Source organism: Centroberyx affinis, unplaced genomic scaffold, assembly GCF_046629955.1.
Source record: "Centroberyx affinis isolate AG114_WGS23_722 - 3 ecotype Tasmania unplaced genomic scaffold, CSIRO-AGI_Caff_v1 ptg000249l_1, whole genome shotgun sequence".
Taxonomy (NCBI): Eukaryota; Metazoa; Chordata; class Actinopteri; order Beryciformes; family Berycidae; genus Centroberyx; species Centroberyx affinis.
This window is the reverse complement of record NW_027278932.1, coordinates 187,212-212,700: the sequence shown is the minus strand read 5'-3', so window position 1 is coordinate 212,700 and position 25,489 is coordinate 187,212. Positions and strand designations below refer to the sequence as shown.

The window sequence follows — 25,489 nt, the reverse complement described above, 5'->3', positions numbered from 1 at the left end:
GCAACTTTAAAGCATCTAAAATATAAGATACCTCTGAGTGTGTCTTGAACACTTTTTTGGTGACTGCATAATTCCATTTGTGTTATTTCATAGTTTTGATGTCTTTACTATTATTCTAAAATGTGGAAAACAGTGGTGTGTCCAAACTTTTGACTGGTAGTGTTTGTCTGTTTATACGTGTCATGCTGGTTACTTGCATGTTTGGGATGCATATAGAGACTATAAACACGATATAGGCTTTGGATGCTGTATCAGCCAAAAAATTGTCCTCCTACTACCATACCTCATTGTTATGGAGAGCTTTAGTAGTACATTAGTTTTCAGATAATCCTCCTATGGAGTTCTGTGGGAAAACTAGGAGGAGCCCAACTCCTGAGTCTCCATGTATCTAAATATAAATGTCCTATGAGGTGTATTAGCAGTGAGTGGTGATGACGACATTGTGGCCAGAAAAGTTGTATTTGGTGTTATTGTCACTGTGCTCTAGTCGCTGCTATAAAGTCTCGAGGCACAGCTCTCTGTCAGAGGACTGCACAGAGCTCAGCAAACAACATGCGCTTTAGATTCATCTTCAGAACTGCTCACCAAAAAGCAGCTGGGCAGCGAACTTTACAAAACCTTTATCTTTCTGAAGCAAGGATTTCAGATGATATTGACTGACACAATTTAGATAATGGTACTTTAAGTTTTGAATTTTGTCTTGGTCTTCAAAGCCAACTGAAATATGGCAGTACCTAAATCCCTTGTGTATTTGGTTACAACAGAGAAACTGGCTGATAACAACTCAGTACATTCAGTTGGTGGTGAGGTCTTAATGCGACAGATCAATGACAGGGTCATTATAGTACAGGTTCTGGTCGCATTTTTCCTTTGCATCAACTCTCTGCTCATCATAACCTTTTTTAAGAAGGACTGCTTTCGCACAAACATGCGCTACATCTTCTTTGCTAATACACTACTGTCCGATTGCTTGTTCTTAATCTTGAGTGATATCCTGCTCATCTTGAACTATTATAATTTTCCCATGCAAGTTTGGTTGTGTCTTATTCTCTGTATTGTGTCGTCTATGAACACATGTGTCACACCAATTACTTTAACAGCGATGACCCTGGAGCGCTATGTGGCCATCTGCATGCCGTTGCGCCACGGAGAGCTGTGCACCACACGCAGAGCTCTGAACTGCATCCTCATCATCCACAGCCTCGGCTCCATGCCCATCATCATCACTCTCTTCATCTTCTTTACATCAGCCACCTATAGCCTCTACACCCAGTACAGGATCTGCTCTGTGGACATGTTCATCCTTCACAGGTGGCAGGGTCATGTTAGGTCAGCTGTGCAACAGTTGTACTTCTTGATCATGTCTGTCACCATTGTGTTCTCCTATGTTAAAATAATGAAAGTTGCCAAAGCTGCATCAGGAGAGAATAAAAACTCAACAAGGAAAGGGCTTCGAACTGTGGTTCTGCACGCTTTCCAGCTGCTCCTGTGTCTTATCCAAATGTGGTGCCCATTCATAGAGGCTGCTGTCCTCCAGATTGATTTAATGTTATTCATTAATGTGAGGTACTTTAATTATATAACTTTTATTCTCGCTCCTAGATGTCTGAGTCCTCTCATTTATGGCCTCAGGGATGAAACGTTTTTTCTTGCATTGAAATACTATGCCTTCTATGGCTTGTATAAGAAATAATCTTCAGATTTTCTTTGATTGGCAAATTAGATTTATGATCTTTTGCTACGGAAATAACTTGTCATTACACATGCTCATAGCTTATTTATTGAAATTCTTATTTTATTGAAACGTGAATGAAATTATTGAATAGGTCCTCTTGCAACAATTCATTTTCTTCATAGTTAGGTTTTAGAATGATTTTGAATTTTTCTGAACATGTTTACACATTAGCCCGTCTCTTGTTATGAGTATGAATGTGATTATATTGCTATAAATATCCCATGCAACTATTACCCTCAAGTGCAATATTACATGGCTTTTAATAAAGACAATAAAGATAATCTCACACATATTAAGCTGAGCTGTGCACTGTCTCCTTTGCATCTTTTCTCCTTCTTTCCCTGCATCATTTTCAAATTGAGATGACTGGATATCAGATCAGGATATCATTCATCGGTTTACTTTCAATTTCAATTCAATTCAAGGATCTTTATTGGCATGACGTACATCTGCACATGTTGCCAAAGCATAGATTCAAACATAAATGAGATAGAAATAAAGTAAAGTAAAATAAAATGAATTAAACTGCATATTAAATATATAGATTCATCACATAGAGTATTTCTGGACAGTAACAACAATAACAGTGATTACAAAAAAGCAAAGTTAAAGAAGAGTTTACAGAGTTGATGTCTTTCTTAGATTATGGCATGACATCACATACTGAGCACAGAGTTGTACTGTTTCAACATTTTCTCCAAGTAGGATACCCATTTTTTCATTGATACTGAGATTTTGAAAGTTCTCTATTCTTTCAGAGATTTTTGAAAAGTATGTGTCCCTGATGTGTTCATACTTGGTACAGGAGAGAAGGAAGTGTTCCTCACTTTCTATTTCTCCTGAGTCACAGTGCACACACACTCTTTCTTCTCTTGGCAGCCAGGTTCTTCTGTGCCTGCCCGTCTCTAGCTGCTGGTCTCTCCTGCCCGTCTCTATAGCTAGTTGGTGGTCACTGAGTCTGTACATTGTCAGCAGCTTCCTCTGTCTGGGCTGTTTGATTCTGATCAGATACTTGGCCAAATTGTAATTTGTTTTAAGGTTTTGGAAGCATTCAGTTTTGTTTATAAGTTTGTTTGAATTTTGTCAATGGTGGTTGTGTGATTAGGTTTAGTCGGTGTTTTTTGGTCAGGTATTCCAAGGGGTCTCTCTCTGGGTGTCTCCTCCAGTGTGTCAGTGCGGTATTGTGGGGATACTACTGGCTCCAGAACTTAGCTGCTCTTTTCTCTATATGTACTAGCAGAGGGAATCTCCCCAGCTCTGCTCTACAAGCCAAGTTTGGACTCTTTCTGTGCACACCTAATATGTTTTTGCAGAATTTCAAATGCAGAATTTCAGTTGGGCTTTTGTCCCAGGTTTCATAGTTGCATTTGAAATGAGGGCCCCAGATTTCACCACCATAGTCTCTCTCTCTCTCTCCCTCTCTCTCTCTCTCTCTCTCTCTCTCTCTCTCTCTCTCTCTCTCTCTCTCTCTCTCTCTCTCTCTCTCTCTCGCTCTCTCTCTCTGTATGTGTGTGTGTGTGTTAATTTGGAAAAGGACCCTTTTTGTTTGAGAGGTTGGGGTTAGCACTGGGATAAGGGTAAAGCTTAAAGTTAGGCATGCATTCATCAGACTTACAACGGATGCAACAGTAAAATAAGCTTCAGTTCCTATGGTCACCATAATTACAAGCAACCAAAAATAATGGGGGCGAATGCCAGGGCCTTAGTGCCTTTACAATCTCCCTGTGACCATAGAATGATCATGAAAGAGTGAAATGCTAGGAAAAGAAATAAATTAAGTGAGAGAAGGATTTTTTTAAGAGCACTTACAGTGAGTAGAAAGGGGATAACATCCAGTGGGAAGAGGATTTGCTTTAGATCTGAGCCCTTTTTCTTATGTACACTATTTAAATAGTCATATGGGAAAATACATGCTATGAATCCATGCTGCATATCACACACAAAATGAGCAATCAGTTTGCATTCTTCAAATACCATTCAGAAAGTTATTACATTGCATCTTTGTTTTGAAACTGGTTGAAGTTGTGTGATTTTTTCTTTTTATATTCATACCACTATAACTAACATACAGTATATAGGTGTGCGAATACATCTGCTGATGCTTCTGGACACATCTTCAGTGATGTTCCTAGAATCATTGGATGTTTCGGGTCTTTCAACATCATACATCCTCATCCAGGCGACCCAGCTGAGGCTGATCAGACCTCAGCTTGTGTCCAGCTGGCTAGCTAGCTACTTTGGCCCCATGGCTCTCCTCTCTTGAGCCACAGCCATCTTGAGGCTCTCTCTGCCGCTTCGGTGGTGCTGAGAATGGCTCTTATCCTCCTCGCTCCCTCGATGCCCAAAAAACTGAAGGCTCTGGACAGAGATCGGGCTGCAAAGCCCCCGCATCCAACCTCAATCGGTAGGCACCTTGCTCTCCATCCAGCTTGTTGACAGCTGCTGACTAGTCCCTCATACTTGGCGAGCTTCCTTTCAAAGGCTTCTTCCAAGCAATCTTCCCAGGGCACTGTCAGCTCCAGCAGGACAGCTTGTTTGGTGGACTCAGACAGGAGAACAATGTCTGGTCTTAAGGTGGAGGTCACAATGTGGTTGAGGAAATTCAGTTGCCTCTCAACATAGGTGTCATTTACACTGGGGACGCTGGGGACATGTCCCCACCACTTTTTGAAATGGTCGATTTTGTCCTCATCACTTTTTAAAAGCATAATTTGTTAAAAATGTTCTGAAAAATAGCTTGCACTAAGAAATGTTAACTAACAAATGAGAACGCTTTGAGAAAGGTTTATTTGCACAATAAGAAAACATACAATGCAATGTAAATATAGAAGAAACAAATGCGCATTGTCCAAAAAAAGTAACAGAAGCTAAAACAAAAAAAATCCCCCCTAGCCTACTGATTCTAAAATGACCCAAAAACGTGCATGCGCCGATCAGTAACTTTAACAAATACTTGACATGGTGTTGCAGCTGTGGATGTCATGCATATGGATGACTGTACTTGTGCGGTCGACATGTTGTGCGTTCTATGCTGAGTATTTTCATATTGTCGACTCTGTAGTAGCCTAGGCTATGCCCTTTTGATGCACCGTTATGCAATTTTTTTCTCGCCATAATTATCTACTCTGACCTCATACCGATCCCCCCATTACATTCCCTAAAATCGCAGAAGACCGTTTAAAAAATGTTTTTTCACATGAGCCCTTATGTCCCCACCACTTTTCAACACAAAGTGACGCCCTTGCCTCTCAAGGTCTACCAACAGCTGCCAATCCCTTGCAGAGGCCAGGATTCCTGCAGATGTTTTTGCAGAGGGTTTTGGGTGCTCCCCGCCTCTGATGAAGGCAATGGCATGTTTGGAGGGGCGGGACCACTTGGCCCACTCCACTCCTGCACTCATGGCTTCTGCGATGACCTTCAGAACCTGATCGTGCCTCCACCGGTATCGTCCCTCTCCCAGTGCTTTTGTGCAGCAGCTCAAAATGTGCTCCAGGGTTCCATGCTTGCAGCACAGTGGGCATGCTGGTGTCTCTACCTTGGCCCATGTGTGAAGGTTTGATGGGCTGGGAAGCACATCATATACTGCCTGGATGAGGAACTTGATCTGGTGAGGCTCAGCTTTCCACAGCTCAGCCCAGGTCACCTTCCTCTCTATTGTGTTCTCCCATCTCGTCCAGGCACCCTGTTGCCTCATTGCCACCATCCTGCAGGATCTCTCCTCCTCAACTGCTGCTCGCACCTCCTCCTGGACTTCTCCTTCTCTTTGGTGGTGTCAATGTGGGGAGTTGAAAAAGGATCCCAGTCCAGTTCTGCCCCGAGTCACCACTCCTACCAGCCTGGTATTTGTGACTGAGACTTGGCTACGAGTTGGGGAGTCAAGCCCCCTCTCCGAACTCTCTCCCACCGACTGTAACTTTTTCAGTTCCCCTAGGACTGCTGGCCGGGGTGGGGGTCTGGCGTCTATATTTAAAAGCCGCTTCCACTGCCGTCTTTTGACCGCCGACTCTTACTCCAGTTTCGAACTACAATTACTTGTAGTTGAACTGTCACACCCGGTGCTTCTTGCCGTGGTGTATAGACCGCCTAAATCAAGCGAGAACTTTATACAAGAGTTCTCTGATTTGCTGGCCTCAATTATGCCTAAATGGGATAGAATCTTAATTCTTGGTGATTTTAATATTCATGTTTGTTGCCCTACTAGACCTTTGGTAAGGGATTTTGAAAACCTTGTTGACTCGTTTAATCTTGTTCAAAACATCAGCGGCCCTACGCACCAGCATGGCCACACACTCGATCTTGTTTTTACCTATGGTTTCCCTGTCTGTAATGTTGAACTATGTGACCAAGTATATTGCTTATCCGATCACAAGCCCATTGTGTTTGATGCCATTCTCCCCTGCCAAAGTTCACTCAAACCTCGTCTGCCTGGTCGTTGCTCTCGCTATATTAACTGTTTGACTGCCAGTCAGTTCTCAAACTCCTATATAGCTGATCCTAACTCCTGCACTATTGAGGCGGCCCCCCCTCACTTGAGCGTTGATGAGTTGGTCGCTTTATTTAACTTTAATGATCTGGAGAAAGTAATTCATGCTCTCATTTCATCATGGCTGGACTACTGCAACTCACTGTATACAGGAGTTGCTAGCTCCTCCCTCTCCCGGCTGCAGCAAGTCCAGAATGCCGCCGCCAGACTCCTGACTGGCACCCGTAAGCGGGACCACATCACACCTATACTGGCCTCCCTTCATTGGCTCCCAGTCAAATTTAGAATTGATTTTAAAGTTTTATTATTTGTTTTTAAAGCCCTGAATGGACTGGCATCACCCTACATCTCTGACCTCCTGTGCCCCCATTCCACGTCTAGGTCACTTGGATCCTCTGACCAGGTGCTTCTCACTGTCCCGCGAACCCGGTTGAAGCGAAAGGGTGACCGTGCTTTTTCTGCTGCTGCCCCAAAACTGTGGAATAGCCTGCCCTTGCTTGTTAGGTCTGCCCCTTCTTTGGACACTTTTAAGGCGAGACTAAAAACATACTTTTTCTCCCTGGACTTTGATTCTTATTAAAATCGCTTTGCGTATCATGCGCGGTTATTGTCTGGGTTATTGTGTGTCTGTTATATTTTAGGCTGTTTTAACTCGCATGCTGTTAACGCACATGCTTTGAATTCTTTTTATAATGCTCTGCCACAAGATTCTGGGATGTGCCATGCTGGTACAACCACGCCTTAAACTTCCCTGGTAGTCCAGACCGGTCCACAGATTTAAGCCAGCCGTCCAACTCGGTGCAGGTAGATTTGGTTTGAACCTCATCCGGGCCCACTCTATCAGCTTCTCGAGCCCTTGCAGGATCCATCTACAGCCTGCGACAGACTCTGTAGTGACTGTAAACGTCCATAAACGCCCTGATAGGTGGCTGGCATTGAGCAGATTTTGTCTTGGGCCCTCTGCATTCTCGCTCAGCCGACTTCGTGAGCATGTTCATTGCCAGGGAGAACAGGATCACAGAGATGGTACAACCTGTGATTATCCCAATCTCGATCTTGTGCCAGCCTTAAGTAACTGCTCCTGAGGACACTCTCATCCTGAAGTTGCTGTAGTAGTCAGCAATGAGGTCTCTGATTCTGCTGGGGACATGGTGTTTTGTCAGTGTCGGCTGCACCACCTTGTGTGGTATTGAGCATTATAGCTTCACCGGCTATTAAAAATGTATGCCTACGCCAGAGCATCCAGTTTTATGCACGAAATGGCATTTTAACTTACTGTGAAATATTCGGTCTGATACCTACCAATCATATACGTACGCTACCAGTCAAACATTTGGACACACCTGATTGAATGTAAAAAAAAATCATTATCTTAAAGCCATTTGGCTTATGCTTAAATGCTTGAAATTTGTTTCTTAGACAAATATAGATAGTGAAGTTGATGCCGATGTATGAATTTCTTTCCAAAGCCTTTGCCTTTCCATCAAGGCAACTTTAAAGCATCTAAAATATAAGATACCTCTGAGTGTGTCTTGAACACTTTTTTGGTGACTGCATAATTCCATTTGTGTTATTTCATAGTTTTGATGTCTTTACTATTATTCTAAAATGTGGAAAACAGTGGTGTGTCCAAACTTTTGACTGGTAGTGTTTGTCTGTTTATACGTGTCATGCTGGTTACTTGCATGTTTGGGATGCATATAGAGCCTATAAACACGATATAGGCTTTGGATGCTGTATCAGCCAAAAAATTGTCCTCCTACTACCATACCTCATTGTTATGGAGAGCTTTAGTAGTACATTAGTTTTCAGATAATCCTCCTATGGAGTTCTGTGGGAAAACTAGGAGGAGCCCAACTCCTGAGTCTCCATGTATCTAAATATAAATGTCCTATGAGGTGTATTAGCAGTGAGTGGTGATGACGACATTGTGGCCAGAAAAGTTGTATTTGGTGTTATTGTCACTGTGCTCTAGTCGCTGCTATAAAGTCTCGAGGCACAGCTCTCTGTCAGAGGACTGCACAGAGCTCAGCAAACAACATGCGCTTTAGATTCATCTTCAGAACTGCTCACCAAAAAGCAGCTGGGCAGCGAACTTTACAAAACCTTTATCTTTCTGAAGCAAGGATTTCAGATGATATTGACTGACACAATTTAGATAATGGTACTTTAAGTTTTGAATTTTGTCTTGGTCTTCAAAGCCAACTGAAATATGGCAGTACCTAAATCCCTTGTGTATTTGGTTACAACAGAGAAACTGGCTGATAACAACTCAGTACATTCAGTTGGTGGTGAGGTCTTAATGCGACAGATCAATGACAGGGTCATTATAGTACAGGTTCTGGTCGCAGTTTTCCTTTGCATCAACTCTCTGCTCATCATAACCTTTTTTAAGAAGGACTGCTTTCGCACAAACATGCGCTACATCTTCTTTGCTAATACACTACTGTCCGATTGCTTGTTCTTAATCTTGAGTGATATCCTGCTCATCTTGAACTATTATAATTTTCCCATGCAAGTTTGGTTGTGTCTTATTCTCTGTATTGTGTCGTCTATGAACACATGTGTCACACCAATTACTTTAACAGCGATGACCCTGGAGCGCTATGTGGCCATCTGCATGCCGTTGCGCCACGGAGAGCTGTGCACCACACGCAGAGCTCTGCACTGCATCCTCATCATCCACAGCCTCGGCTCCATGCCCATCATCATCACTCTCTTCATCTTCTTTACATCAGCCACCTATAGCCTCTACACCCAGTACAGGATCTGCTCTGTGGACATGTTCATCCTTCACAGGTGGCAGGGTCATGTTAGGTCAGCTGTGCAACAGTTGTACTTCTTGATCATGTCTGTCACCATTGTGTTCTCCTATGTTAAAATAATGAAAGTTGCCAAAGCTGCATCAGGAGAGAATAAAAACTCAACAAGGAAAGGGCTTCGAACTGTGGTTCTGCACGCTTTCCAGCTGCTCCTGTGTCTTATCCAAATGTGGTGCCCATTCATAGAGGCTGCTGTCCTCCAGATTGATTTAATGTTATTCATTAATGTGAGGTACTTTAATTATATAACTTTTATTCTCGCTCCTAGATGTCTGAGTCCTCTCATTTATGGCCTCAGGGATGAAACGTTTTTTCTTGCATTGAAATACTATGCCTTCTATGGCTTGTATAAGAAATAATCTTCAGATTTTCTTTGATTGGCAAATTAGATTTATGATCTTTTGCTACGGAAATAACTTGTCATTACACATGCTCATAGCTTATTTATTGAAATTCTTATTTTATTGAAACGTGAATGAAATTATTGAATAGGTCCTCTTGCAACAATTCATTTTCTTCATAGTTAGGTTTTAGAATGATTTTGAATTTTTCTGAACATGTTTACACATTAGCCCGTCTCTTGTTATGAGTATGAATGTGATTATATTGCTATAAATATCCCATGCAACTATTACCCTCAAGTGCAATATTACATGGCTTTTAATAAAGACAATAAAGATAATCTCACACATATTAAGCTGAGCTGTGCACTGTCTCCTTTGCATCTTTTCTCCTTCTTTCCCTGCATCATTTTCAAATTGAGATGACTGGATATCAGATCAGGATATCATTCATCGGTTTACTTTCAATTTCAATTCAATTCAAGGATCTTTATTGGCATGACGTACATCTGCACATGTTGCCAAAGCATAGATTCAAACATAAATGAGATAGAAATAAAGTAAAGTAAAATAAAATGAATTAAACTGCATATTAAATATATAGATTCATCACATAGAGTATTTCTGGACAGTAACAACAATAACAGTGATTACAAAAAAGCAAAGTTAAAGAAGAGTTTACAGAGTTGATGTCTTTCTTAGATTATGGCATGACATCACATACTGAGCACAGAGTTGTACTGTTTCAACATTTTCTCCAAGTAGGATACCCATTTTTTCATTGATACTGAGATTTTGAAAGTTCTCTATTCTTTCAGAGATTTTTGAAAAGTATGTGTCCCTGATGTGTTCATACTTGGTACAGGAGAGAAGGAAGTGTTCCTCACTTTCTATTTCTCCTGAGTCACAGTGCACACACACTCTTTCTTCTCTTGGCAGCCAGGTTCTTCTGTGCCTGCCCGTCTCTAGCTGCTGGTCTCTCCTGCCCGTTTCTATAGCTAGTTGGTGGTCACTGAGTCTGTACATTGTCAGCAGCTTCCTCTGTCTGGGCTGTTTGATTCTGATCAGATACTTGGCCAAATTGTAATTTGTTTTAAGGTTTTGGAAGCATTCAGTTTTGTTTATAAGTTTGTTTGAATTTTGTCAATGGTGGTTGTGTGATTAGGTTTAGTCGGTGTTTTTTGGTCAGGTATTCCAAGGGGTCTCTCTCTGGGTGTCTCCTCCAGTGTGTCAGTGCGGTATTGTGGGGATACTACTGGCTCCAGAACTTAGCTGCTCTTTTCTCTATATGTACTAGCAGAGGGAATCTCCCCAGCTCTGCTCTACAAGCCAAGTTTGGACTCTTTCTGTGCACACCTAATATGTTTTTGCAGAATTTCAAATGCAGAATTTCAGTTGGGCTTTTGTCCCAGGTTTCATAGTTGCATTTGAAATGAGGGCCCCAGATTTCACCACCATAGTCTCTCTCTCTCTCTCCCTCTCTCTCTCTCTCTCTCTCTCTCTCTCTCTCTCTCTCTCTCTCGCTCTCTCTCTCTGTATGTGTGTGTGTGTGTTAATTTGGAAAAGGACCCTTTTTGTTTGAGAGGTTGGGGTTAGCACTGGGATAAGGGTAAAGCTTAAAGTTAGGCATGCATTCATCAGACTTACAACGGATGCAACAGTAAAATAAGCTTCAGTTCCTATGGTCACCATAATTACAAGCAACCAAAAATAATGGGGGCGAATGCCAGGGCCTTAGTGCCTTTACAATCTCCCTGTGACCATAGAATGATCATGAAAGAGTGAAATGCTAGGAAAAGAAATAAATTAAGTGAGAGAAGGATTTTTTTAAGAGCACTTACAGTGAGTAGAAAGGGGATAACATCCAGTGGGAAGAGGATTTGCTTTAGATCTGAGCCCTTTTTCTTATGTACACTATTTAAATAGTCATATGGGAAAATACATGCTATGAATCCATGCTGCATATCACACACAAAATGAGCAATCAGTTTGCATTCTTCAAATACCATTCAGAAAGTTATTACATTGCATCTTTGTTTTGAAACTGGTTGAAGTTGTGTGATTTTTTCTTTTTATATTCATACCACTATAACTAACATACAGTATATAGGTGTGCGAATACATCTGCTGATGCTTCTGGACACATCTTCAGTGATGTTCCTAGAATCATTGGATGTTTCGGGTCTTTCAACATCATACATCCTCATCCAGGCGACCCAGCTGAGGCTGATCAGACCTCAGCTTGTGTCCAGCTGGCTAGCTAGCTACTTTGGCCCCATGGCTCTCCTCTCTTGAGCCACAGCCATCTTGAGGCTCTCTCTGCCGCTTCGGTGGTGCTGAGAATGGCTCTTATCCTCCTCGCTCCCTCGATGCCCAAAAAACTGAAGGCTCTGGACAGAGATCGGGCTGCAAAGCCCCCGCATCCAACCTCAATCGGTAGGCACCTTGCTCTCCATCCAGCTTGTTGACAGCTGCTGACTAGTCCCTCATACTTGGCGAGCTTCCTTTCAAAGGCTTCTTCCAAGCAATCTTCCCAGGGCACTGTCAGCTCCAGCAGGACAGCTTGTTTGGTGGACTCAGACAGGAGAACAATGTCTGGTCTTAAGGTGGAGGTCGGTGGTTGAGGAAATTCAGTTGCCTCTCAACATAGGTGTCATTTACACTGGGGACGCTGGGGACATGTCCCCACCACTTTTTGAAATGGTCGATTTTGTCCTCATCACTTTTTAAAAGCATAATTTGTTAAAAATGTTCTGAAAAATAGCTTGCACTAAGAAATGTTAACTAACAAATGAGAACGCTTTGAGAAAGGTTTATTTGCACAATAAGAAAACATACAATGCAATGTAAATATAGAAGAAACAAATGCGCATTGTCCAAAAAAAGTAACAGAAGCTAAAACAAAAAAAATCCCCCCTAGCCTACTGATTCTAAAATGACCCAAAAACGTGCATGCGCCGATCAGTAACTTTAACAAATACTTGACATGGTGTTGCAGCTGTGGATGTCATGCATATGGATGACTGTACTTGTGCGGTCGACATGTTGTATGCTGAGTATTTTCATATTGTCGACTCTGTAGTAGCCTAGGCTATGCCCTTTTGATGCACCGTTATGCAATTTTTTTCTCGCCATAATTATCTACTCTGACCTCATACCGATCCCCCCATTACATTCCCTAAAATCGCAGAAGACCGTTTAAAAAATGTTTTTTCACATGAGCCCTTATGTCCCCACCACTTTTCAACACAAAGTGACGCCCTTGCCTCTCAAGGTCTACCAACAGCTGCCAATCCCTTGCAGAGGCCAGGATTCCTGCAGATGTTTTTGCAGAGGGTTTTGGGTGCTCCCCGCCTCTGATGAAGGCAATGGCATGTTTGGAGGGGCGGGACCACTTGGCCCACTCCACTCCTGCACTCATGGCTTCTGCGATGACCTTCAGAACCTGATCGTGCCTCCACTGGTATCGTCCCTCTCCCAGTGCTTTTGTGCAGCAGCTCAAAATGTGCTCCAGGGTTCCATGCTTGCAGCACAGTGGGCATGCTGGTGTCTCTACCTTGGCCCATGTGTGAAGGTTTGATGGGCTGGGAAGCACATCATATACTGCCTGGATGAGGAACTTGATCTGGTGAGGCTCAGCTTTCCACAGCTCAGCCCAGGTCACCTTCCTCTCTATTGTGTTCTCCCATCTCGTCCAGGCACCCTGTTGCCTCATTGCCACCATCCTGCAGGATCTCTCCTCCTCAACTGCTGCTCGCACCTCCTCCTGGACTTCTCCTTCTCTTTGGTGGTGTCAATGTGGGGAGTTGAAAAAGGATCCCAGTCCAGTTCTGCCCCGAGTCACCACTCCTACCAGCCTGGTATTTGTGACTGAGACTTGGCTACGAGTTGGGGAGTCAAGCCCCCTCTCCGAACTCTCTCCCACCGACTGTAACTTTTTCAGTTCCCCTAGGACTGCTGGCCGGGGTGGGGGTCTGGCGTCTATATTTAAAAGCCGCTTCCACTGCCGTCTTTTGACCGCCGACTCTTACTCCAGTTTCGAACTACAATTACTTGTAGTTGAACTGTCACACCCGGTGCTTCTTGCCGTGGTGTATAGACCGCCTAAATCAAGCGAGAACTTTATACAAGAGTTCTCTGATTTGCTGGCCTCAATTATGCCTAAATGGGATAGAATCTTAATTCTTGGTGATTTTAATATTCATGTTTGTTGCCCTACTAGACCTTTGGTAAGGGATTTTGAAAACCTTGTTGACTCGTTTAATCTTGTTCAAAACATCAGCGGCCCTACGCACCAGCATGGCCACACACTCGATCTTGTTTTTACCTATGGTTTCCCTGTCTGTAATGTTGAACTATGTGACCAAGTATATTGCTTATCCGATCACAAGCCCATTGTGTTTGATGCCATTCTCCCCTGCCAAAGTTCACTCAAACCTCGTCTGCCTGGTCGTTGCTCTCGCTATATTAACTGTTTGACTGCCAGTCAGTTCTCAAACTCCTATATAGCTGATCCTAACTCCTGCACTATTGAGGCGGCCCCCCCTCACTTGAGCGTTGATGAGTTGGTCGCTTTATTTAACTTTAATGATCTGGAGAAAGTAATTCATGCTCTCATTTCATCATGGCTGGACTACTGCAACTCACTGTATACAGGAGTTGCTAGCTCCTCCCTCTCCCGGCTGCAGCAAGTCCAGAATGCCGCCGCCAGACTCCTGACTGGCACCCGTAAGCGGGACCACATCACACCTATACTGGCCTCCCTTCATTGGCTCCCAGTCAAATTTAGAATTGATTTTAAAGTTTTATTATTTGTTTTTAAAGCCCTGAATGGACTGGCATCACCCTACATCTCTGACCTCCTGTGCCCCCATTCCACGTCTAGGTCACTTGGATCCTCTGACCAGGTGCTTCTCACTGTCCCGCGAACCCGGTTGAAGCGAAAGGGTGACCGTGCTTTTTCTGCTGCTGCCCCAAAACTGTGGAATAGCCTGCCCTTGCTTGTTAGGTCTGCCCCTTCTTTGGACACTTTTAAGGCGAGACTAAAAACATACTTTTTCTCCCTGGACTTTGATTCTTATTAAAATCGCTTTGCGTATCATGCGCGGTTATTGTCTGGGTTATTGTGTGTCTGTTATATTTTAGGCTGTTTTAACTCGCATGCTGTTAACGCACATGCTTTGAATTCTTTTTATAATGCTCTGCCACAAGATTCTGGGATGTGCCATGCTGGTACAACCACGCCTTAAACTTCCCTGGTAGTCCAGACCGCTCCACAGATTTAAGCCAGCCGTCCAACTCGGTGCAGGTAGATTTGGTTTGAACCTCAAACGTCCATAAACGCCCTGATAGGTGGCTGGCATTGAGCAGATTTTGTCTTGGGCCCTCTGCATTCTCGCTCAGCCGACTTCGTGAGTATGTTCATTGCCAGGGAGAACAGGATCACAGAGATGGTACAACCTGTGATTATCCCAATCTCGATCTTGTGCCAGCCTGAAGTAACTGCTCCTGAGGACACTCTCATCCTGAAGTTGCTGTAGTAGTCAGCAATGAGGTCTCTGATTCTGCTGGGGACACGGTGTTTTGTCAGTGTCGGCTGCACCACCTTGTGTGGTATTGAGCATTATAGCTTCACCGGCTATTAAAAATGTATGCCTACGCCAGAGCATCCAGTTTTATGCACGAAATGGCATTTTAACTTACTGTGAAATATTCGGTCTGATACCTACCAATCATATACGTACGCTACCAGTCAAACATTTGGACACACCTGATTGAATGTAAAAAAAAATCATTATCTTAAAGCCATTTGGCTTATGCTTAAATGCTTGAAATTTGTTTCTTAGACAAATATAGATAGTGAAGTTGATGCCGATGTATGAATTTCTTTCCAAAGCCTTTGCCTTTCCATCAAGGCAACTTTAAAGCATCTAAAATATAAGATACCTCTGAGTGTGTCTTGAACACTTTTTTGGTGACTGCATAATTCCATTTGTGTTATTTCATAGTTTTGATGTCTTTACTATTATTCTAAAATGTGGAAAACAGTGGTGTGTCCAAACTTTTGACTGGTAGTGTTTGTCTGTTTATACGTGTCATGCTGGTTACTTGCATGTTTGGGATGCATATAGAGACTATAAACACGATATAGGCTTTGGATGCTGTATCAGCCAAAAAATTGTCCTCCTACTACCATACCTCATTGTTATGGAGAGCTTTAGTAGTACATTAGTTTTCAGATAATCCTCCTATGGAGTTCTGTGGGAAAACTAGGAGGAGCCCAACTCCTGAGTCTCCATGTATCTAAATATAAATGTCCTATGAGGTGTATTAGCAGTGAGTGGTGATGACGACATTGTGGCCAGAAAAGTTGTATTTGGTGTTATTGTCACTGTGCTCTAGTCGCTGCTATAAAGTCTCGAGGCACAGCTCTCTGTCAGAAGACTGCACAGAGCTCAGCAAACAACATGCGCTTTAGATTCATCTTCAGAACTGCTCACCAAAAAGCAGCTGGGCAGCGAACTTTACAAAACCTTTATCTTTCTGAAGCAAGGATTTCAGATGATATTGACTGACACAATTTAGATAATGGTACTTTAAGTTTTGAATTTTGTCTTGGTCTTCAAAGCCAACTGAAATATGGCAGTACCTAAATCCCTTGTGTATTTGGTTACAACAGAGAAACTGGCTGATAACAACTCAGTACATTCAGTTGGTGGTGAGGTCTTAATGCAACAGATCGATGACAGGGTCATTATAGTACAGGTTCTGGTCGCAGTTTTCCTTTGCATCAACTCTCTGCTCATCATAACCTTTTTTAAGAAGGACTGCTTTCGCACAAACATGCGCTACATCTTCTTTGCTAATACACTACTGTCCGATTGCTTGTTCTTAATCTTGAGTGATATCCTGCTCATCTTGAACTATTATAATTTTCCCATGCAAGTTTGGTTGTGTCTTATTCTCTGTATTGTGTCGTCTATGAACACATGTGTCACACCAATTACTTTAACAGCGATGACCCTGGAGCGCTATGTGGCCATCTGCATGCCGTTGCGCCACGGAGAGCTGTGCACCACACGCAGAGCTCTGCACTGCATCCTCATCATCCACAGCCTCGGCTCCATGCCCATCATCATCACTCTCTTCATCTTCTTTACATCAGCCACCTATAGCCTCTACACCCAGTACAGGATCTGCTCTGTGGACATGTTCATCCTTCACAGGTGGCAGGGTCATGTTAGGTCAGCTGTGCAACAGTTGTACTTCTTGATCATGTCTGTCACCATTGTGTTCTCCTATGTTAAAATAATGAAAGTTGCCAAAGCTGCATCAGGAGAGAATAAAAACTCAACAAGGAAAGGGCTTCGAACTGTGGTTCTGCACGCTTTCCAGCTGCTCCTGTGTCTTATCCAAATGTGGTGCCCATTCATAGAGGCTGCTGTCCTCCAGATTGATTTCATGTTATTCATTAATGTGAGGTACTTAAATTATATAACTTTTATTCTCGCTCCTAGATGTCTGAGTCCTCTCATTTATGGCCTCAGGGATGAAAAGTTTTTTCTTGCATTGAAATACTATGCCTTCTTTGGCTTGTATAAGAAATAATCTTCAGATTATCTTTGATTGGCAAATTAGATTTATGATCTTTTGCTACGGAAATAATTTGTCATTACACATGCTCATAGCTTATTTATTGAAATTCTTATTTTATTGAAACGTGAATGAAATTATTGAATATGTCCTCTTGCAACAATTCACTTTCTTCATAGTTAGGTTTTAGAATCATTTTTGAATTTTTCTGAACATGTTTACACATTAGCCCGTCTCTTGTTAAGAGTGTGAATGTGATTATATTGCTATAAATATCCCATGCAACTATTACCCTCAAGTGCAATATTACATGGCTTTTGATAAAGACAATAAAGATAATCTCACACAAATTAATCTGAGTTTTGCACTGTCTCCTTCTTTGCATCTTTTCTCCTTCTTTCCCTTTATCATTTTCAATTTGAAATGACTGGATATCAGATCAGGATATCATTTATCTGTTTACTTTCAATTTAAATTCAATTCAAGGATCTTTATTGGCATGATGTACATCTGCACATGTTGCCAAAGCATAGATTCAAACATAAATGAGATAGAAATAAAGTAAAGTAAAATAAAATGAATTAAACTGCATATTAAATATACCATCACATAGAGTATTTCTGGACAGTAACAACAATAACAGTGATGATTACAAAAAAGCAAAGTTAAAGAAGAGTTTACAGAGTTGATGTCTTTCTTAGATTATGGCATGACATCACATACTGAGCACAGAGTTGTACTGTTTCAACATTTTCTCCAAGTAGGATACCCATTTTTTCGTTGATACTGAGATTTTGAAAGTTCTCTATTCTTTCAGAGATTTTTGAAAAGTATGTGTCCCTGATGTGTTCATACTTGGTACAGGAGAGAAGGAAGTGTTCCTCACTTTCTATTTCTCCTGAGTCACAGTGCACACACACTCTTTCTTCTCTTGGCAGCCAGGTTCTTCTGTGCCTGCCCGTCTCTAGCTGCTGGTCTCTCCTGCCGGTCTCTATAGCTAGTTGGTGGTCACTGAGTCTGTACATTGTCAGCAGCTTCCTCTGTCTGGGCTGTTTGATTCTGATCAGATACTTGGCCAAATTGTAATTTGTTTTAAGGTTTTGGAAGCATTCAGTTTTGTTTATAAGTTTGTTTGAATTTTGTCAATGGTGGTTGTGTGATTAGGTTTAGTCGGTGTTTTTTGGTCAGGTATTCCAAGGGGTCTCTCTCTGGGTGTCTCCTCCAGTGTGTCAGTGCGGTATTGTGGGGATACTACTGGCTCCAGAACTTAGCTGCTCTTTTCTCTATATGTACTAGCAGAGGGAATCTCCCCAGCTCTGCTCTACAAGCCAAGTTTGGACTCTTTCTGTGCACACCTAATATGTTTTTGCAGAATTTCAAATGCAGAATTTCAGTTGGGCTTTTGTCCCAGGTTTCATAGTTGCATTTGAAATGAGGGCCCCAGATTTCACCACCATAGTCTCTCTCTCTCTCTCTCTCCCTCTCTCTCCCTCTCTCTCTCTCTCCCTCTCTCTCCCTCTCTCTCTCTCTCTCTCTCTCTCTCTCTCTCTCTCTCTCTCTCTCTCGCTCTCTCTCTCTGTATGTGTGTGTGTGTGTTAATTTGGAAAAGGACCCTTTTTGTTTGAGAGGTTGGGGTTAGCACTGGGATAAGGTTAAGGGTAAAGCTTAAAGTTAGGCATGCATTCATCAGACTTACAACGGATGCAACAGTAAAATAAGCTTCAGTTCCTATGGTCACCATAATTACAAGCAACCAAAAATAATGGGGGCGAATGCCAGGGCCTTAGTGCCTTTACAATCTCCCTGTGACCATAGAATGATCATGAAAGAGTGAAATGCTAGGAAAAGAAATAAATTAAGTGAGAGAAGGATTTTTTTAAGAGCACTTACAGTGAGTAGAAAGGGGATAACATCCAGTGGGAAGAGGATTTGCTTTAGATCTGAGCCCTTTTTCTTATGTACACTATTTAAATAGTCATATGGGAAAATACATGCTATGAATCCATGCTGCATATCACACACAAAATGAGCAATCAGTTTGCATTCTTCAAATACCATTCAGAAAGTTATTACATTGCATCTTTGTTTTGAAACTGGTTGAAGTTGTGTGATTTTTTCTTTTTATATTCATACCACTATAACTAACATACAGTATATAGGTATGCGAATACATCTGCTGATGCTTCTGGACACATCTTCAGTGATGTTCCTAGAATCATTGGATGTTTCGGGTCTTTCAACATCATACATCCTCATCCAGGCGACCCAGCTGAGGCTGATCAGACCTCAGCTTGTGTCCAGCTGGCTAGCTAGCTACTTTGCCCCCATGGCTCTCCTCTCTTGAGCCACAGCCATCTTGAGGCTCTCTCTGCCGCTTCGGTGGTGCTGAGAATGGCTCTTATCCTCCTCGCTCCCTCGATGCCCAAAAAACTGAAGGCTCTGGACAGAGATCGGGCTGCAAAGCCCCCGCATCCAACCTCAATCGGTAGGCACCTTGCTCTCCATCCAGCTTGTTGACAGCTGCTGACTAGTCCCTCATACTTGGCGAGCTTCCTTTCAAAGGCTTCTTCCAAGCAATCTTCCCAGGGCACTGTCAGCTCCAGCAGGACAGCTTGTTTGGTGGACTCGGACAGGAGAACAATGTCTGGTCTTAAGGTGGAGGTCACAATGTGGTTGAGGAAATTCAGTTGCCTCTCAACATAGGTGTCATTTACACTGGGGACGCTGGGGACATGTCCCCACCACTTTTTGAAATGGTCGATTTTGTCCTCATCACTTTTTAAAAGCATAATTTGTTAAAAATGTTCTGAAAAATAGCTTGCACTAAGAAATGTTAACTAACAAATGAGAACGCTTTGAGAAAGGTTTATTTGCACAATAAGAAAACATACAATGCAATGTAAATATAGAAGAAACAAATGCGCATTGTCCAAAAAAAGTAACAGAAGCTAAAACAAAAAAAATCCCCCCTAGCCTACTGATTCTAAAATGACCCAAAAACGTGCATGCGCCGATCAGTAACTTTAACAAATACTTGACATGGTGTTGCAGCTGTGGATGTCATGCATATGGATGACTGTACTTGTGCGGTCGACATGTTGTATGCTGAGTATTTTCATATTGTCGACTCTGTAGTAGCCTAGGCTATGCCCTTTTGATGCACCGTTATGCAATTTTTTTCTCGCCATAATTATCTACTCTGACCTCATACCGATCCCCCCATTACATTCCCTAAAATCGCAGAAGACCGTTTAAAAAATGTTTTTTCACATGAGCCCTTATGTCCCCACCACTTTTCAACACAAAGTGACGCCCTTGCCTCTCAAGGTCTACCAACAGCTGCCAATCCCTTGCAGAGGCCAGGATTCCTGCAGATGTTTTTGCAGAGGGTTTTGGGTGCTCCCCGCCTCTGATGAAGGCAATGGCATGTTTGGAGGGGCGGGACCACTTGGCCCACTCCACTCCTGCACTCATGGCTTCTGCGATGACCTTCAGAACCTGATCGTGCCTCCACCGGTATCGTCCCTCTCCCAGTGCTTTTGTGCAGCAGCTCAAAATGTGTTCCAGGGTTCCATGCTTGCAGCACAGTGGGCATGCTGGTGTCTCTACCTTGGCCCATGTGTGAAGGTTTGATGGGCTGGGAAGCACATCATATACTGCCTGGATGAGGAACTTGATCTGGTGAGGCTCAGCTTTCCACAGCTCAGCCCAGGTCACCTTCCTCTCTATTGTGTTCTCCCATCTCGTCCAGGCACCCTGTTGCCTCATTGCCACCATCCTGCAGGATCTCTCCTCCTCAACTGCTGCTCGCACCTCCTCCTGGACTTCTCCTTCTCTTTGGTGGTGTCAATGTGGGGAGTTGAAAAAGGATCCCAGTCCAGCTCTGCCCCGAGTCACCACTCCTACCAGCCTGTTGTGACGCAGCCTTGATTCTGCCTGCAGAACAGTTTCTTCTGCTCTCCACTTCCTGCCAGTCCTCACCTCAATTCCGGCTTTGGCCACCTTTGGATCACTTGACTCTCCACCCCAACAGGCTGGGTAGCCAAATGCTAGCGGCTAACTTGCAGCACGCTGTACAGTCCTCTCCACGTGACTGACTGTTTACATCCCACACTCCCTCCACGAAACCTCCATCTCCGCCTATAGTGGCAGCTCAGAGTACTGTTCCCCCCGCTAGCTCCCCCCTCTGGCCTCATCTGTCATTTACCCTCTCACCGGGAATTTACCCCAAAAAGACCATTATCAGGCACAGGGCCACCTATCCACACGGCACACGGCGTGTAAACCATGGTGTGCTAACCCCGCTAGCTAAATCAGATGTATATATGCAACTCACCATGTGCACTAACAAAACAACCATCTCATGGTGGATGGTCCACAAGACCCTTTCCTATTATAAACAGAGACACAACCTTCCCCATTCCTGCTCGGACAAATTACCGAGTAAATAAAGTGTTTTCAGCCCACACTCCGCATCTCCGCACCAGTGGAGTGGACTCAGACAGTTGCAACGTGCATCCCCTTCGCCAACCGACTCCGACTCTATTAAGATGGCCCTGGTCAACGCCAGATCGCTATCCAACAAGTCGTTCATTCTGAACGATCTCTTCACATCCCGTGGATTGGATTTTCTATTTGTGACTGAGACTTGGCTACGAGTTGGGGAGTCAAGCCCCCTCTCCGAACTCTCTCCCACCAACTGTAACTTTTTCAGTGGGGCTTCGATAGCCATGTTTGATATTAAAGTGTTCAGGAATTTGTGCTGAGTTTAATGATGTTAATGTTGCGACGGTCAATTATATTGAATAGATCTGGGAACCAAAATTAGGGTTTCATGCATATGTAATGAGCCGTAAAACTAGCACGCACACACCCCTCAACTGATCACAACAAAACCAAACACACACATTTCCAATGCGGATTTCATGCACTTTACGTGGTCGCGACACGTGTGCTAACGGAGTCTGACAACAACTTTGTTCCAAAGTTTGTCTCCAAAGACGGACTCAACTGCATCATCATCAAGCCAAGTAGAAAGCCTGTTTCATCCGAAACAGTGAAGATTGCCTTGCTGCCTGCCTACCTGCCTGACAAATACACACACACACCAGCACGTGTGTCTGTGTGTCCTGCCTGCTACAACCTCGCTATCAGCTATCCTGCTGAGTTTAACTCTGAATAATCATCAGAACCTCCATAGTGGGTCGGCGTTAGCCTTGAGAGACCCACAGCCCTGTCCAGCAGCCTGCGTGCTCCAGCCTGCGTGCTTCACCCTGTTGCTGCCTGCTGAGATCAACTGAACAGACGTCGGATCTTCATCCTCCAGCACCTCCTCGAGCCGAGACTCCTCACAGCCTCCAGGCCTCAGCGTGCTTCATCTCCCTCCAGACCTTCGCTGGTGTCGTATGTACTGTAATGGAAAATTTTATCACATGCTTATAATTTTGATAGGTACTTTGCTAAGTTGATTTTGCTTACTAAACCTTTCTCAGTGACCGGGACATGACCCTAGCCAAAAGGGCAACTTCTGCTATCGTACTCAGACTTCTGCTATTGTTCAGACAGAACAGACAACAGAATATGCTATTTAAAGGGAACTTCACCCTTTGTCTGTATCAGTCTGCCTTGAGATCTTTGAACGCTCAGTAGCTGATCCTTCCCTGCGCAGAGAAGCTCAATAAAGAATAACCAAGAGAGTTGTTCAAATTTGCCTTTATTACCAGAATTTCCATCACAGTACTGATCATTGTCCGCTGGGCATCATATCATACATCACACATAGCTATTCCATTACATTCACACTTCACACACATATCACACACTTTATGACGGCTCCCTATAGTTATAGTAAGCATTCAGTTATTCGAAGATTCATTTGAGTCAGTTTTCCAGATAGTTATACTGTCGCCCCTTTATTCCTATCTTGCCGACTCATGTCTTCCACTGCTCATCTTCCATGATTGTGTCTGCTAAAATATTGGTTTAATTATCAGTATTGTGTATTCACATGATCATTTATTCCTATTGCCATTGATTCATCACAATTCATAGGTATGCCGCTTGTATATACTGTACTATATTCACTTGTATTTACCTGATTATTGAGTGTGCTTTAGTTTAGTAATAAATATATTATTCTGCATAAAGTCACCTCCTGTGTTCATTGTGTAGGTTTAAATTCAAACATGCCGAGAAGTCACTCCTTCAGATGAGACCTGTTGATGCTGTCTGTTATCTGATGCCCCTTTCTTAATTCTCATTGAAGCTAACTCTAAATTATATTGATATCAGACACCATTAATACCTATCACCACTACACCAGTTTCGAACTACAATTACTTGTAGTTGAACTGTCACACCCGGTGCTTCTTGCCGTGGTGTATAGACCGCCTAAATCAAGCGAGAACCTTATACAAGAGTTATCTGATTTGCTGGCCTCAATTATGCCTAAATGGGATAGAATCTTAATTCTCGGTGATTTTAATATTCATGTTTGTTGCCCTACTAGACCTTTGGTAAGGGATTTTGAAAACCTTGTTGACTCGTTTAATCTTGTTCAAAACATCAGCGGCCCTACGCACTAGCATGGCCACACACTCGATCTTGTTTTTACCTATGGTTTCCCTGTCTGTAATGTTGAACTATGTGACCAAGTATATTGCTTATCCGATCACAAGCCCATTGTGTTTGATGCCATTCTCACCTGCCAAAGTTCACTCAAACCTCGTCTGCCTGGTCGTTGCTCTCGCTATATTAACTGTGAGTGTGTCTTGAACAAAAAAAAAACATTGGATAATGTGTCAGCTAAAAATTTGCCCTCCTACTACCATACCTCATTGTTATGGAGAGCTTTAGTAGTACATTAGTTTTCAGATAATCCTCCTATGGAGTTCTTTGGGAAAACTAGGAGGAGCCCAACTCCTGAGTCTCCATGTATCTAAATATAGATGCCTATGAGGTGTATTAGCAGTGAGTGGCGATGACGACATTGTAGCCAGAAAAGTTGTATTTGGTGTTATTGTCACTGTGCTCTAGTCGCTGCTATAAAGTCTCGAGGCACAGCTCTCTGTCAGAAGACTGCACAGAGCTCAGCAAACGACATGCGCTTTAGATTCATCTTCAGAACTGCTCACCAAAAAGCAGCTGGGCAGTGAACTTTACAAAACCTTTATCTTTCTGAAGCAAGGATTTCAGATGATATTGACTGACACAATGGTACTTTAAGTCTTGAATTTTGTCTTGGTCTTCAAAGCCAACTGAAATATGGCAGTGCCTAAATCCCTTGTGTATTTGGTTACAACAGAGAAACTGGCTGATAACAACTCAGTACATTCAGTTGGTGGTGAGGTCTTAATGCGACAGATCGATGACAGGGTCATTGTAGTACAGGTTCTGGTCGCATTTTTCCTTTGCATCAACTTTCTGCTCATCATAACCTTTTTTAAGAAGGACTGCTTTCGCACAAACATGCGCTACATCTTCTTTGCTAATACACTACTGTCCGATTGCTTGTTCTTAATCTTGACTGATATCCTGCTAATCTTGAGCTATTTTCGTTTTCCCATGCAAGTTTGGTTGTGTCTTATTCTCTGTATTGTGTCGTCTATGAACACATGTGTCACACCAATTACTTTAACAGCGATGACCCTGGAGCGCTATGTGGCCATCTGCATGCCGTTGCGCCACGGAGAGCTGTGCACCACACGCAGAGCTCTGAACTGCATCCTCATCATCCACAGCCTCGGCTCCATGCCCATCATCATCACTCTCTTCATCTTCTTTACATCAGCCACCTATAGCCTCTACACCCAGTACAGGATCTGCTCTGTGGACATGTTCATCCTTCACAGGTGGCAGGGTCATGTTAGGTCAGCTGTGCAACAGTTGTACTTCTTGATCATGTCTGTCACCATTGTGTTCTCCTATGTTAAAATAATGAAAGTTGCCAAAGCTGCGTCAGGAGAGAATAAAAATTCAACATGGAAAGGGCTTCGAACTGTGGTTCTGCACGCTTTCCAGCTGCTCCTGTGTCTTATCCAAATGTGGTGCCCATTCATAGAGGCTGCTGTCCTCCAGATTGATTTAATGTTATTCATTAATGTGAGGTACTTTAATTATATAACTTTTATTCTCGCTCCTAGATGTCTGAGTCCTCTCATTTATGGCCTCAGGGATGAAAAGTTTTTTCTTGCATTAAAATACTATGCCTTCTTTGGCTTGTATAAGAAATAATCTTCAGATTATCTTTGATTGGCAAATTAGATTTATGATCTTTTGCTACGGAAATAGTTTGTCATTTCACATGCTCATAGCTTATTTATTGAAATTCTTATTTAATTGAAACGTGAATGAAATTATTGAATATGTCCTCTTGCAACAATTCACTTTCTTCATAGTTAGGTTTTAGAATCATTTTTGAATTTTTCTGAACATGTTTACACATTAGCCCGTCTCTTGTTAAGAGTGTGAATGTGATTATATTGCTATAAATATCCCATGCAACTATTACCCTCAA

The 25,489-nt window shown here is 42.8% G+C and overlaps 5 protein-coding genes and 2 pseudogenes across 5 annotated transcripts; 4 read left to right on the top strand and 3 right to left on the bottom strand.

Annotated features, from left to right (window-relative positions):
- The first annotated feature begins 724 nt into the window (after positions 1-724).
- Positions 725-1,693, top strand: LOC139665666 (odorant receptor 131-2-like). The gene has a single exon (XM_071544760.1). It carries the CDS (start codon positions 725-727, stop codon positions 1,691-1,693), a length of 969 nt encoding a protein of 322 aa, XP_071400861.1.
- Positions 1,694-3,896: 2,203 nt separating this feature from the next.
- LOC139665655 (uncharacterized) lies at positions 3,897-7,408 on the bottom strand (annotated as a pseudogene).
- A 1,022-nt stretch (positions 7,409-8,430) lies between these two features.
- LOC139665647 (odorant receptor 131-2-like) lies at positions 8,431-9,399 on the top strand. Its single transcript, XM_071544739.1, has one exon. The coding sequence runs from the start codon at positions 8,431-8,433 to the stop codon at positions 9,397-9,399; it is 969 nt and encodes a 322-aa protein (XP_071400840.1).
- Positions 9,400-11,641: 2,242 nt separating this feature from the next.
- Positions 11,642-15,584, bottom strand: LOC139665640 (uncharacterized). The gene is made up of 5 exons (XM_071544726.1): positions 15,580-15,584; positions 14,790-14,945; positions 14,029-14,100; positions 12,640-13,163; positions 11,642-12,021 (listed from the first exon to the last, which is right to left on the bottom strand). The coding sequence occupies exons 1-5, from the start codon at positions 15,582-15,584 to the stop codon at positions 11,642-11,644; spliced, it is 1,137 nt and encodes a 378-aa protein (XP_071400827.1).
- A 526-nt stretch (positions 15,585-16,110) lies between these two features.
- Positions 16,111-16,989, top strand: LOC139665905 (odorant receptor 131-2-like). Its single transcript, XM_071544948.1, has one exon. The coding sequence runs from the start codon at positions 16,111-16,113 to the stop codon at positions 16,987-16,989; it is 879 nt and encodes a 292-aa protein (XP_071401049.1).
- Positions 16,990-19,216: 2,227 nt separating this feature from the next.
- LOC139665631 (uncharacterized) lies at positions 19,217-21,263 on the bottom strand (annotated as a pseudogene).
- Positions 21,264-24,237: 2,974 nt separating this feature from the next.
- On the top strand, positions 24,238-25,206 carry LOC139665619 (odorant receptor 131-2-like). Its single transcript, XM_071544704.1, has one exon. It carries the CDS (start codon positions 24,238-24,240, stop codon positions 25,204-25,206), a length of 969 nt encoding a protein of 322 aa, XP_071400805.1.
- The last annotated feature ends 283 nt before the right edge of the window (positions 25,207-25,489 follow it).